Source organism: Rhincodon typus, chromosome 25 (assembly GCF_021869965.1).
Source record: "Rhincodon typus isolate 14 chromosome 25, sRhiTyp1.1, whole genome shotgun sequence".
NCBI lineage: Eukaryota > Metazoa > Chordata > Chondrichthyes > Orectolobiformes > Rhincodontidae > Rhincodon > Rhincodon typus.
In genome coordinates, this window is record NC_063356.1 from 12,553,068 (window position 1) to 12,566,521 (window position 13,454).

General features: G+C 41.9%; 1 protein-coding gene across 1 annotated transcript in view; it reads left to right on the forward strand.

The window, feature by feature from the left end:
- Positions 1–1,878: 1,878 nt before the first annotated feature.
- LOC109915635 (prickle-like protein 1) overlaps positions 1,879–13,454 on the forward strand; it is a 53,475-nt gene continuing 41,899 nt past the window's right edge. The window contains exons 1-2 of the mRNA XM_048611816.1: positions 1,879–2,094; positions 13,258–13,430. Of these exons, the coding sequence (XP_048467773.1) occupies positions 13,281–13,430 (150 nt within the window). The 5' untranslated portion in view covers positions 1,879–2,094; positions 13,258–13,280. The remainder of the gene's footprint in view (positions 2,095–13,257; positions 13,431–13,454) is intronic.

Here is a 13,454-nt window from a genome sequence, read left to right on the forward strand (position 1 = left end):
AATCCTTGGAATGTTCTTCCTGAAAGGATTGTGAAAGTAGAATCTTTGAATATTTTTAAAACAAAGGTAGGTGCGAGATAGTAAAGGGCCCAGAAGGGCAACTTTTTCACACAGACGGTGGTGTGTACCTGGAATGGACTGCCAGTGATAGTGGTAGAAGTGAATACAATTTTGTCATTTAAGAAACAATTGGACAGGTACATGGATAGGATAAATATGGAGGCATATGGACCAAACGCAGGCAAATGGGATTAAATTAATTGTGAAAACTGGGCGGTCTGGACAAATTGGGCCAAAGGGCCTGTTTCCATGCTGTAAACTTCTATGACTCAATGACTATAACCAAGAGGGTGAAGGTAATTGGGATAGGTGGGAAAGTGATTTTGAGGTTACGATCATGATCTTATTAAGTGATGGAGTAGGTTTAAGAGGCTGAATGGCCTAATCCTGCTCCTTGTATGTTAGAGCACAGGCATATCCATGTAGGAATACAAAGTTGAAATTCCAGGACTTTCTTGGTCTATTTGGTCCAGTGCCACATAATCATCAAACTACCACAGGAACTGCTAAATGTCTTCTTTTATATCAAATGCCAGTGCCAGAATTACAGTCGGCATCTGGTCCATGTGAATTTGTTTACATTAGAGGCTCTGTCAGATCCACTGCTGATCTCTAATCAGTCTTCACAAATTAATATACCATGCGCTAAAGATGTTTCTGGCATCAGTTCGTCCCGACAGAGAGAATGGTGCAAGTAATTAATGACTGGGGTGACAGAAAGACAGACCGGACACATGTTAACGCTGCCAATTCTTCCGGATTGTCCTAGAATCTTCAGGAATTAGAGATTAATCTCTTGGATACTGCTAAGAGCAAACCAGGAGAGAAAAGCCATTTGACTAACAGTCATGAGACATCCAATTGACTGATGAAAAGTCTTTTTGTTTTCCAATTGGTATGGGAACGGATATGTCTTACAGAACCATATGTTGGCCAATTAACAGGGGATGGTTTGGGCCTTGTTAATGGCAAGGAGTTTGACTCTTGTAATGAAAGTTCCAATCACAGTTACCAACACTAATAGTTACTCTCCTGCCTCCAAACCAATCCTGGCAAAAGACAAACCCCTGAAACTGGTTTAGTTTAACTCCCAAGGGCTAAATTGATGGTCAGAATTTAGTGCAGCTAATTTATTGTTGCTTTTACAACAAAAGAAATTAGCACTGACACGAGACCCATTTGTTCATCTGTACATGAGTTTAACCAGGACCGAGGCTGCAAACTGTGAATGTAAATCCCAACCAAATCAATTTAAGACTGAGTTTATGACTCATTCAAGGAATGTGACAAGATACTGTTACACGGAGACTCAAAAGACAGCAACTGCAGAAAAAGCAGATCAAATTCTACTCTCCAGTGGTGCCACTATTTTGCAAACCTAAATATGGATTAGTTTCAGCGAAAGCCTTACATTCTGACAGCCTTTGTGTTGAATCCCTTGAGCCTACTCATGATAGCATTCTGTACATGAACAGAAAAGTACTTTGCAATATGCCCTGATTAGCACAAACACGATGCTTTAAACATATTGAATTCTCGACAGCTAATGAAAGTACAACAGAGCTTCGCCTATTGGTCTCTGCTTCCCCATGCAATTAATTCACAGCTTACATTAGAAGTAGGTGCCAGTTCAGGGCTCTCAAGCACAAACAACCTTTATTACAGTCTGTTGACAAAGCACATTATGAAGGCTTGATAGCAGGTTGATAAAGTGAGTTCTCTGGTTAACAATTGCAGTGGGAGAAGAGTTATTAGCATATAAAATAACCTAGCTCAGGGCAAGCAAGTCAGTTCCTGTACTTCATGTACAGTGGGTGGTTCTAACTCCTCAGTGCTAAACACACCACAAAGCAGTCAGTCTCCACACGCAAAGAACTGGAGTGGAAGGCAAGAGATAAGTGGATATTGCCTTACTACAGTTGCTGTACTTTGAATGCCAAAAGGCACTTCTGCCACACTCCAGTGAAACAGAGAGGATAAACGTGTTTCACTATCAAAGAATTCAGCAGCTCCAGAAATCGAGGTGGGAAGAAGGTAAAATTTCAAATGTTGCTTGAAGTCTGTTTCGTATTTACTTGCGCTCAACATTGTATAAAATCAGAAAGGCATGCGATTCCTTTCCCGTCCAGAATGTAGTATCGCTGCGTCTCAGGCAGACAGTTAATGACTGTTCAAAGTACCTGCGAGTGAGTTTTGAAAGTGCGATTCAAATCAAAAAGTTTCAAAGGGGTCAAAATCTGTAAGAGTGAAGTTTGATTTTGTTTATGAATTTTAACAGAAGCGCTGTCCCACCCCACAATTGATTGTAAACTCTCAGACACTGCTCCTTTATATTAAAAGCGACTTTTCGCAAGCTTTTAAAAGTGAAATGTGCTCAAGATCATTGTTCAGCTGAATCTACTCAGGGTGAGAGGCAAGCAATTAAAACCGTCCGACACCATGGGTATACATCACATGGGAGGTCCGACAAATGTTACAGCATGTTTTTGGGTAGCAGTTCACTGGTTTATATACTGTTCATACTGTATAGATACATAGTCACTGTTCAGCTGGTTGAGTTGCATTGTCTGCCAAAATTTATATTCACAGTGTTAACCGTTTAAATTTCAGTTGAAAAGCTGTGCTTGTTTTAGCAAAGTTATTATTTTAGTGCAGTATGCTTTCCGGTGTTTAAAAAGAGAGCATTGTTGGATCATACTTTCAGATTGACTAAATTCATGGAACAACTTGTTAAGTTGTCAACCATTTAGTGTTTGAGTGGGCTGTCTAGAAATTCCAAGTCACCAAAGTCTTGCCTTCCAAAAATAAACTTCAAATGCTTCAACCTATCCTCGAAACTAATGAAAGTTTCATTGGTTTTCATTGTTGGCAAAATAAATCTCAGAATTATGACCCAATGCCCACCTTCCTGTGCTCCCAGTGTTTGCTCAAGTCCAGTTTTGAACTTGGCAAGTAGTAAGGTCTGCTACAATAGCCTCCTTTAAAAGATTAGCCTTGACAGACACCACAGTCGATCCATCTGTTGCTTATCCAGGCTTCTTATTTCAGAGGTTCTCTTCTTCTCAGTGTTATCCCTCTGTTTTTATAGAATCTACTCGATATTCAGCCTGATGTCAACCCATCTCACCCAGTAACCATCAGCTCACACTCTGTGTTCACTCCTTGTTCAGTGTCTGAAATTCCCATCTCTCGTTTGAAGCACCTTTATGTAGCGAGTCTCGTTCAAGTTTTTGCTGAAAGAAACAACAAACCTCACGTGAACGTGGTGCCTTTCCCATTCTCAGGTCATCACAAGTTACTCTATAATCCTTCAAAACAATAACAAGATAGGCCAGTTAATTGGTGCCTTTTCAGGTGTTTGTTGGTCAGGACGCTGGGAGAACTTGCCTCCTACATATGTGCTCACTGTTACATTCAAAAAGGCATACCTTGGGACTAACTAAGACCACAAGATGTAGGAGCAGAAGTAGACCATTCAGCCCATCATAGCTGCTTGGCCAATCAATGAGATCATGCTGATCCGATAATATCAATTTCACTTTCCCATCTTTTCCCCATAACTCTTGATTCCTTTATTAATTAAGAATTCATCTATTCTCAGATAAGACCATAAGACATGGGAGCCATTCAGTTCATTGCTTTAACATGCTTCCTAAATTATGCAGTCAGATCCTGCTGTAAGTCAGATGCATAACTGTTACCACTGAGTCAAGAGGACATTTAAAGAATCTCATTACACCGCTAATGCCTTAATGGTTTACTTTTGAGGACAGGGATATCGGATAACACTTGTAGTAAACTTGCTTCATTCCTGCTTTGCATTGTAGGATTTTAGGAAGGGTACACACCCCTAAATTTCTGATCCCTCCTCAGCATTTGAGGCTCCCAGTAAGATGTTAGCTCAGTCGGCTGGTTTGTTATGTGGAGTCATGCCAACAGTGCAAGTTCGATTCCTGCATTGGCTAAGGCTACCATGAAGGACTCTCCTTCTCAATCTCACTCATATCACCTGAGGCGTGGTGACCCTCACGTTATAGAACCACCAGTCATCTCACTCTCTAATGACACAACCGTCCAGGAAATCCACCCTTACTTTCGTCTCCTTCTGCAAGGTAATGGTGCCAACATTTTCTAGACAAGGAGAAAGTAACTAAAAAAATGCTAAGACACAAATTTTCTTTCAAACACATGTGCAGTACTGAGGGAATGCCGCACTATCAGAGAAGCCAGCATCTGGATAAGATATTGTACTGAGGCCCACTCTGCTCTCTCAGATGGATATAACGATCCCATGGGCACAATTCAAAGAAAACCAGGGGAATTCTCCCCAATGTCTTGGCCAATATTCATCCTTACATCAAAATCACAAAATGAATGATCTCTGATTACTATCACATTATCGTTTGGGGGAGCTTGCTGCATGCAAATTGGCTACCGTGTTTCCTACATTACAACATTAACTACACTTCAAAAGTTATAAAGTGCATTGTTACAGTGATTGTAAAAGGCACTATATAAATGCAAGCCTTTTCTTTTATTTTAATTGATTCCTTTTGAGATCTGATCTCGCATCTGTGAAAATTTGAGGTTATGCACTTTCCCAGGAAGAATACAGGAGCTGAATATTGCATCAATGGAGAAAAACAGCAGCATAGAGGGATAAATCACAAAAATCTGGCATACAGAATCAGCAGGAAATAAGGAAGGCAAATGGAATTTTGGCCTTTATTTCAAAGGGAATGGAGGTCTTGCTAAAACTATACAAGTCACTGGTGAGACGACAATTAGAATACAGTGAAAAGTTTTGGACCCCTTACCTGCAGAAAGATATACTGACATTGGAGAAAGTCCAGAGAAGTTCACTTGGCTGATCCAAGGTACGCTCCGGTTTCCTCCCACACTCCAAAGATGTGCAGGCTAGGTGGATTGGCCATGCTAAATTGCCCCATAGTGTCCAGGGATGTGTAGATTAGGTGGGTTATAGGGAGATGGGTCTGGATGGGATGCTCTGAGGGTCAGTGTGGGTGTGTTGGGCCGAAGGACCTGTTTCCACACTGTAGGGATTCTGTGAACTATGGAGGGACTGTCTTATGAGGAAATGTTGAGTAGGTTGCGCCTGTATCCACTGGAATTTAGAAGAATGAGAAGAAACCTTATTGAAACACACAAGATCCGTCCGGGGCTTGACAGAGTACATGTGCAAAGGTTGTTTCACCTTGTGGGAGAGTCTGGGATCAGAAGAACATAATCTCAGAAAGCGATCTAAAGTGATCTAAAGCAAAAGAAGCAAGACTAAATTAAGGAAACGTGTTTTGCTCAGCGAGTAGTTAGGGTATGGAATGCACTGTCCGGAAGGGATATTAGTTCGTCATAATGTATCCCTGGCTGGGGGCCTCGAACAAAGGACACAATAAAGGCTTGACCTGAGATTGAAGAGGAAATTCTTCACTCAGGCAGTAGAGAATCTTTGGAATTCCCTACCTCAGATGGCTGTGGAGGCTGTTACTAGCTATGTTCAAGACATAGATCAATAGATGGTTACACATCAAAGACTTGAAGGGGTATGGGGTTAGTGCAAGAATATGGTGCTGAGGTTGAATTTTGGCCATGATCTAGTTGAAAGGCTTCAGGGCAGAATGGCCCTGCTTCTATTTCTTATGTTTCCCTGTCAGACAAGGAAGGGAGAACATTGAGGGCAGCACAGGTGTTAAGCAAGCCTATGGCAGTGTTATTCTGATGTCAATGTGCATTCCATGGGCATGTTTCAAACACAAATTAAGGACAAGCAGAATGGCACAGCGAGAGTGTACTGGGCCCTTAACCCAGAGGTCGATGGATCGAAACCATCCTCTGCTATATGTTACATGCGAAGGTCACTTACAGCAGTGTTCTTCTGTAACAGCTTTCTGTTCTGTGCCCTGAAACACGGTGGCTCAGTGGTTAGCACTGCTGCCTCACAGATCCAGGGACCCAGGTTCAATTCCACCCTCAAGTGACTGTGTAAAGTTTGCATGTTCTCCCCGTTTCTGCCTGGTTGTCCGATTTCCTCCCACAATCCAAAGATGTGCAAGTTAGGTTGATTGGCTGGGGGATAGGTCTGGGTGGGATGCTTTTCAGAGTGGGGGTCAGGTGTTGGACCAAATGACCTGTTTCCATAGTGTAGGGGTTCTATGGTTCAATGACCATTCAAAATGGGCAACCTGCAGAACCCCTTGAAGGATTAACTGTGCAAACACATCTGTGGTGTGGTACAGCAATAAATCTGATTGACTAGGAAGCTATGCAGGTTTGATTCTTTGGTTTCCATTGAGTTGCCTCGTTTTTGATGTCAGGTGTAACAATTGATCTCAATCTCAGTGGAGAAAAGAGTCAGATTCAAGATGACCATTCCTTTCCCAACCCCCTGATCAAACAGCCTGCCATCTCTCACCGTCCTTAGGAAACAGTGAGGAAAGATAGCGCTGAAATTTTAAAACTATTGTCCTTTTCTCTAATGCTATTAATTATTCTGGCCTGGTTATGATACTTCTTACTTTCTTTTTACTTTTTAAGATTAATTGAAGGGATATGAGGTTCCTGGAGAAGGCCAGCATTAATTGCCCAACTCTAACTGCCCTTGAAAAGTTGGCAGTGGGCTGTTTCCTTGAACTGCCGCAGTCCACATGGGGTGAGAACACCCACTGTGCTGTTAGGGAGGGAGTTCCAGGAATTTTATCCAGTGAGAGTGAACGATCCCTGCTGCAATGTACACAAAGAAATTCCACCAGGGAACCATCCTAAAGTAATGTTGTTCAAAGTATTTTTGAGGACAGGTTAAATATTGTATAACAAAATTCATACAGCACCGATCATTAGTGGACTTTGAACTGACATATTTTGAACAATAATCAGGCAATAGAAAGACACAGTAGGTTAATCCTAATGTGAAAGTGAGGCCCACACTTGTATTGTAATGTCAAGTCAATGCTAAACTCCTGTGCAAATTGATATTAAATGAGGACAAAGTCAGACATGGCTAAGATGCCCCTCCTCACTTCCTAAGGTTGAACGACTTGTCAACATTACCAACTTAGCTACTGTATGAAGAACACAAAATACTAGAGGCTTGTTGGTGAACCATGAGGAGATTTTCTGCCATTGGTGCATGCAAGATGGAACTTGCTGTGACCAGAAAATTTCTCAAAATGTGAATTTATCCATTAAATGAATATCCAAGTTGTTGCGGTGAGGAAAAAGGAGATGCAGCTAGAGGGGCAAAAAATACACTTTGATTAGCAATAATTGTTAACGACATTAACATCCAGTTTGTTTTGTTCTGGCCTTATATTATGGTGCACCACTGTCATCAAGAACTCTGTTATCATTAGGTGAGAGAGAGGGTTATATTGAACAAACTACTACCAATGAATGTGGTCATTCACCATATGTCAGCATTGACTGTGCATGTTAGTTTAGCTCCTTACAAACTCCGAAATTAGCTTATCAGCAAGCACTATTCAAATAAAACAAAGAGGCAAATTGATAGATGCAACAAGGGATATTAGATTTACTTAGAATTCTTTGCAACAGAACATTTAAATTAAAACTTGTCCCTTATGGCAGTGAGAGACACAGCCCAGTGTGGGGGAGAACGAGCTCTCGTGGGGAAAGCCTAGCATGAGGGAGAATGAGCCCTTATGGGGACAGCCCAGTGTGATGGAGAATGAGTCCTCGTGGGGAGTGTGGGCCCTTTTTTGGGGGAAGTGTGTCCTTGTGTGGAGTGTGAGCCCAGTGTGAGGGAGAACAGGCCCTCGTGGGGAGTGTGGAACCAGTGATTGATTGATTGATTTATTGTCACGTGTACCAAAGTACAGTGAAAAGCTTTGTTTATGAGCAGTACAGGCAGACCATAACAAGCAAGATCAAAAAGACATTGACAGAGGCAAACAGGTTACATTACACAGGGTGTGCACTAGGCGAGATCATGTTAGCAAGATCAGCGTTATTTGAGGCTAGAGAATCCATTCATCAGTCTAATAACGGCCAGGAAGAAGCTGTTCCTGAACCTGCTCATGTGTGTGTTCAGGCTTCTGTACCTTCTGCCTGATGGAACAGGTTGTAGGAGGTCATTACCACAGTGCGATGGGTCTTTGATGATGTTAGCAGCCTTTCTGTGGTAACAAACTGTGTAAATAGAGTCCATGGATGGAAGGTTGGCTTCCGTGATGGTCTGGGCTGTGCACACCACCTTCTGTAGTTTCTTACAGTCCTAGACAGAGCAGTTGCTGTACCAGGCCGTTATACCCTGGACAGTATGTTTTCAGTGATGCATCAGTAGAATTTGGTGAGGGACCTTATGACACACCAAATTTCCTGAGCCGTCTGAGGAAGAAGTGATGTTGTTGTGCTTTCTTGACTGTTGCATCTACGTGGGAAGCCCAGGACAGGTTATCGGGTGTGGGGGAGAGCGAGCCCTCTCGGGGGTGTGCAGAGGAGAACTGGCCCTTGTGGGTGGGTGCAGGGGTGAGCGAGCCATCGTGGGGAAAGCCCAGACTGGAGCGACTGCAGGCCCATGGCTATAGAAAAACTATAATGTTGAACTTTTTACTTATTTCTTTATTTTTCTATTTTGTACATAAGGTTTTGTAGTTAAGGTGGTGCCAGGAATGGCGACTATATACACTTTTCACTGTACTCCTGTATTTCTGTACTTGAGTACATGCAACAATAAACCTAATTCTAATTCTGATTCTTCTGAAGAGTTGCTGTAATTTAAAACTCATGGGGTTAATTATTTTCCGTTTTTGATATACTGTCACAACCCTGATTATGCACACTAGCGTGTGCAGACTGAGTACCCCAACAGCTGTCAGCTACTGACCTCAGTGGAATGACAGACTCTGTAAAAGCTTTCATTTTTGTCTGCTCCCTGGAGTGTCATGTAAACATTTTGTAATCAGAAACTATGCATTTACATAACTCTCTGAAAGTAACAGACCTTTCTGTACTTGACCTTTCAACTGACCAGAATATTATATACCAGTCCTTTTAGCACATTATGCATTGATGCTCGTTTTATTTGAGGCTTAGAGAGTTACATACTGCCTCCTAATAAACAGAACGTTCAAATCTGTCTCCTGCAGCACAATGCAAAACTGACCTGTTACCAGGGTAAACACCAGGACCTGACACCCACACACCAGGCTCTTAGAGTATGAAGACCAATATCCAAATGGATCTGCTTTTGGATTATGCTGGGAATGTGAAAGGTCAATGGATGGCAAAGGTTCACTCTGTGACCAAGTACAGAGTTAGGGCTTCATTCTAATCAGCACACAGCTGCCTTCAGTGTTCACAATATGTTAAAACAGGAGAAAATAGCTGGATGCAATGGGAATCTGGCCAAAGATCTAATTTGTTGCACTTCCCTCAGCACTTGATAGATCCATAATGATAATAGTTCTGTGACTTGACTGCAGGGTGTGTGTGGCAGGGGTAGGGGAGCCGCGAGTGTATGAAAGAAAGGAGAAATGTAAATGCACATATAATTTATCTCTTCTCTTAGCAACTTAGAAAGGGCACTGCAGCGTGAAATGGCTGAGCTGTCCTTTCCAAAACTAAAAGGACACCAAAAGATTTTCCTTGCCTTAAATACAGAGGCAGAGAGAAGAAGTATCAGAAAATGGAGATTTCATTCCAGAATGGACATATTGGTTTAATTAAATCACTAGTTTCTCCCCAGCAGTAAAGTACAAATGCGGCATTCAATATGGTCCCTGCAGCACAGGGAGCAGAAAGGTCAAAGACGGGATTTCCAGTTGCCACTTTCACACTGACACAATCAAGAAACATTTTTTTAAAAAACCTAAAAATCCAGTCAGCTGTGACTCAGTTGGCATCACCCTTACCCCTGTGTCACAAGATTCTGGCTTCAAGTCCTATTTTAGGGGCTGATCATAGAAATTTTGGACGCTTACTTGAGGAGGAATATAGTTGCATTGAAGACAGTTCAGAGGAGATTCATTAGATTGATTCCAGAAATGTCTTATGAAGAGAGATCTCGAGCAGTTTAGGCCCATACTGTCTGGAGCTTAGAACGACAGGAGGTCTAATTGAGGTAAACATGATGCTAAAGGGGATTGACAAAGTAGGCAGAGAGGATGTTTCCTCACGTGGGACAATCAAGAAGGAGAGATCATAGTTTTAGGATAAGGAGTGACAGATTTAAAACAGAGGTGAGGAGAAATTATTCTATTAGAGGGTCGTGAATCTGTGGAATTCACCACCTCAGTGTACAGTGGACGCTGTGATGTTGAATAAGTTTCAGAAGGAAACAAACAGATTTTAAATTAGAAATGGGTTGAAAGTTAATGGAGAGCAGGCAGGAAAAGTAGGGTTAAGGCCGAGGTGAGATTAGCCATTATCATGTTAAATAGTGGAGCAAGCTCGTGGGGATGAATTCCCAATCCTGCCCCGTGTTCTCATGTTCTAAATCCTGGATGACACTTCAGTGTAGTACTAATGAGGGAATGCTGCACTGTTGAAGGTCCATCTTTCAAGAGAGGTGTTAAACTAGGGCCCCATTTGCCTGTTTAGTAGATGTATAGATCCCATGGCATTGTTTTAAAGTAGAGGGAACTATCTCTGGTATCCTCCTAATACTTACCCTTCTATCAGCATCACAGAAACAGATTATGTGATCAATATCACATTGCCACTTGTTGGAGCTGGCTGTGAACACATTGTTTCCTACAACAATCAATTAAAACTTTCTAACTGATTAAAGATTTAACAGCGTCTTAGGTTTGTTTAATACATCCTCATCAGTGGTGTGACCCTTTGATCTTTTACTTATGAATTCTGTGTCTGATGCCACCTCTCTCACTAACACTTGAAGAAAGAGTTTATGTTTTCATATAAACCTGTTGGACTATGACCTGGTGTCATGTGATTTCTGACCTTTCCTACAATGCAACAGTGACTATACTTCACAAGTACTTCACTGGCTATAAAGCGCTTTGGGACTCAGTCATAAGTGCCCGATAAATGAAAGCTCTGCTTTCCTGTCACTATTAAATCTGTGTAAGTGTGAGTTCTGAGGAAGGGTCACCGGACCCGAAACGTTAACTCTGTTTTCTCCTTCACAGATGCTGCCAGACCTGCTGAGCTGTTCCAGCAACTGTTTTTGTGCCTGTGTAAGTGTGTGTGTGCACGCGCGCACATGTGCGCGCATTTGATGAGGACTAGATCAGGCCATGTTGTAAACAACCTGTTGACATGCACCATTAAAGCACGCACACACACAAAGTGAGGTATTGGAGAATTGCTGACAGTTGCGATGGAGCTAGGAGGGAACACTAGGATTTGACAGCATGGATGTTTCTTTTAAAAAGCAGCAACATCAAAGACACTGTTCAATCTGTGTACCCTTTTGGTTGCAGACTCCCCCCATCACAGATGCAAATATTTTATAATGAAATAAAACATATAATTTCCTGTGTTTGCTAATTTTAAGAACAATGAACATGAATAATCATCACTTACTTTATTTGCATATGTTATGGGATGTCCTAAATTGCTACCATTACAACATTCAGGTCTCATGAACCAAAGGCAATAAAGATGCCATCCCCTGGGCTGTGACTTTGTCCTGCACCCAGCTCCCAGTTGTAGAATGTGAGTTTCATGGGGCTTGTGTGATTTCACTGTGATTGACAGGCAGCCTATAACTTGTCAAATTATACGACCGTCCATTTGTTTTTAAAGATACAGGCTGACATGCTTGGCGAAGAGGCTATTTTTAAACAAATATCATCTGTGGCAAAGTGCAGCTTGAAATGCTTCGCCACTGCAATCCATAAACTGAACCCTAGACCTGGCGGGCTTACTGTCCTGTTTCTACCTTCGCTGTCAGACAGCTGGAAGCTTTATTGCAATCGTCATGAAATGCATGTTAGGGTGCCTACTTCTCGGATGATGATTTTGACCTCCGAGGTTGTTCAAACATTGAGAAGTCTTGAACACATCTCCCCCCACACCCTTAATGGTTTCAGCAGATTTCTCGCCCAGTCATTAATTTTGACAGCTGTGCTTCTGTGAATAAGTATCGAGATTGTTGTGAATCTTTACAGCTTACTTTGCCAGTCATGGATATTTTTCCTTTCTTAACCCAAGAGAAAAGTAAATCAAGTGTAATAATGTTCAGAGGCGACACCATTTATTATTTGCTTCCCTGACCACCTCGGACAAATGATTTCAAATCCTGGCAACATTCACTTTATATATATCAGGAAGGTAGCACTGACCATCAGCACCCACAAATTACACAATCAGTGCAGATGAAGGTCATTTGACACATTTTTATTCTCCCATCTCTAAACAAAAGTTCCACCCTAAGCATTAATTGTCTTTTTTTTTGGATGAATGAACTTCCTGACCCTAGCACTAAATTTGCCTTTCATTATCCTGAGTCCCTGACAGCATGTGACCTGTTTTTTCATCTTTCCTCAAAGAACAAAGAACAGTACAGCACTGGAGCAGGCCCTTCGGCCCACCAAGCCAGTGCCAACACGTGACGCCTTTCTAAACTAAAAACCTTCTGCCTCTATGCAGTCCGTATTCCCTGCCTATTCATGTATCTGTCAAGATGCCTCTTAAATGTTGCTATTGTGACCACCTCCACCACCTCCTCTGGCAGTGCATTCCAGGCAGTTACCATACCCTCAGTGTAAAAATCCTACCTCTCACATCTCCTTTAAATGTTTCCCCTTTTACCTTCAACCTAATAATTGATGTTTCTACCACGGGAAAAAAATTCCAACAATCCATACTATCCACGCTTATATCATTCTGTAAACCTCTGTCAGGTTGCCCCTCAGACTCCAAAGTCCAAGTGAAACCTCTTCTGGAGGTCTGGATTTAGGCTCATGAGGATGTCGTACTCTGCGTACTATGCCCAAGAATATGTAATAGCGAATATTGGCAAATTATCAAGAGGAAGAAGATTGGGGTATCACAACTAGACTCCCACTCAGCATTCAACAGCTTTGTCCAACCACACCAACAAAAAAAATGTTTTAGTATCATGCCCCATGACTATGTGCTGTTTGACTACAAACTTAGAGAAAAGATTACTATATTACATTACTTTGGATCTCATATTTAGATCTTTATCATTTATAAACACAATACGGTATTCTATCTAATTTATTCTTTCAGGTTGATAGAACAAAAACCTGAAGATGTCTGTGCTAGACACCAGGACTTCAGAGAATAAGAAAGTTACCAACAAGATGATTTTTGACTTCCAACAAAACGCACCATCAGACAACGACTCTGGCTGTGCCCTGGAAGAGTATGCATGGGTTCCCCCCGGACTCAAACTCGAGCAGGTCAGTAGAACTTGCCCACCAGTT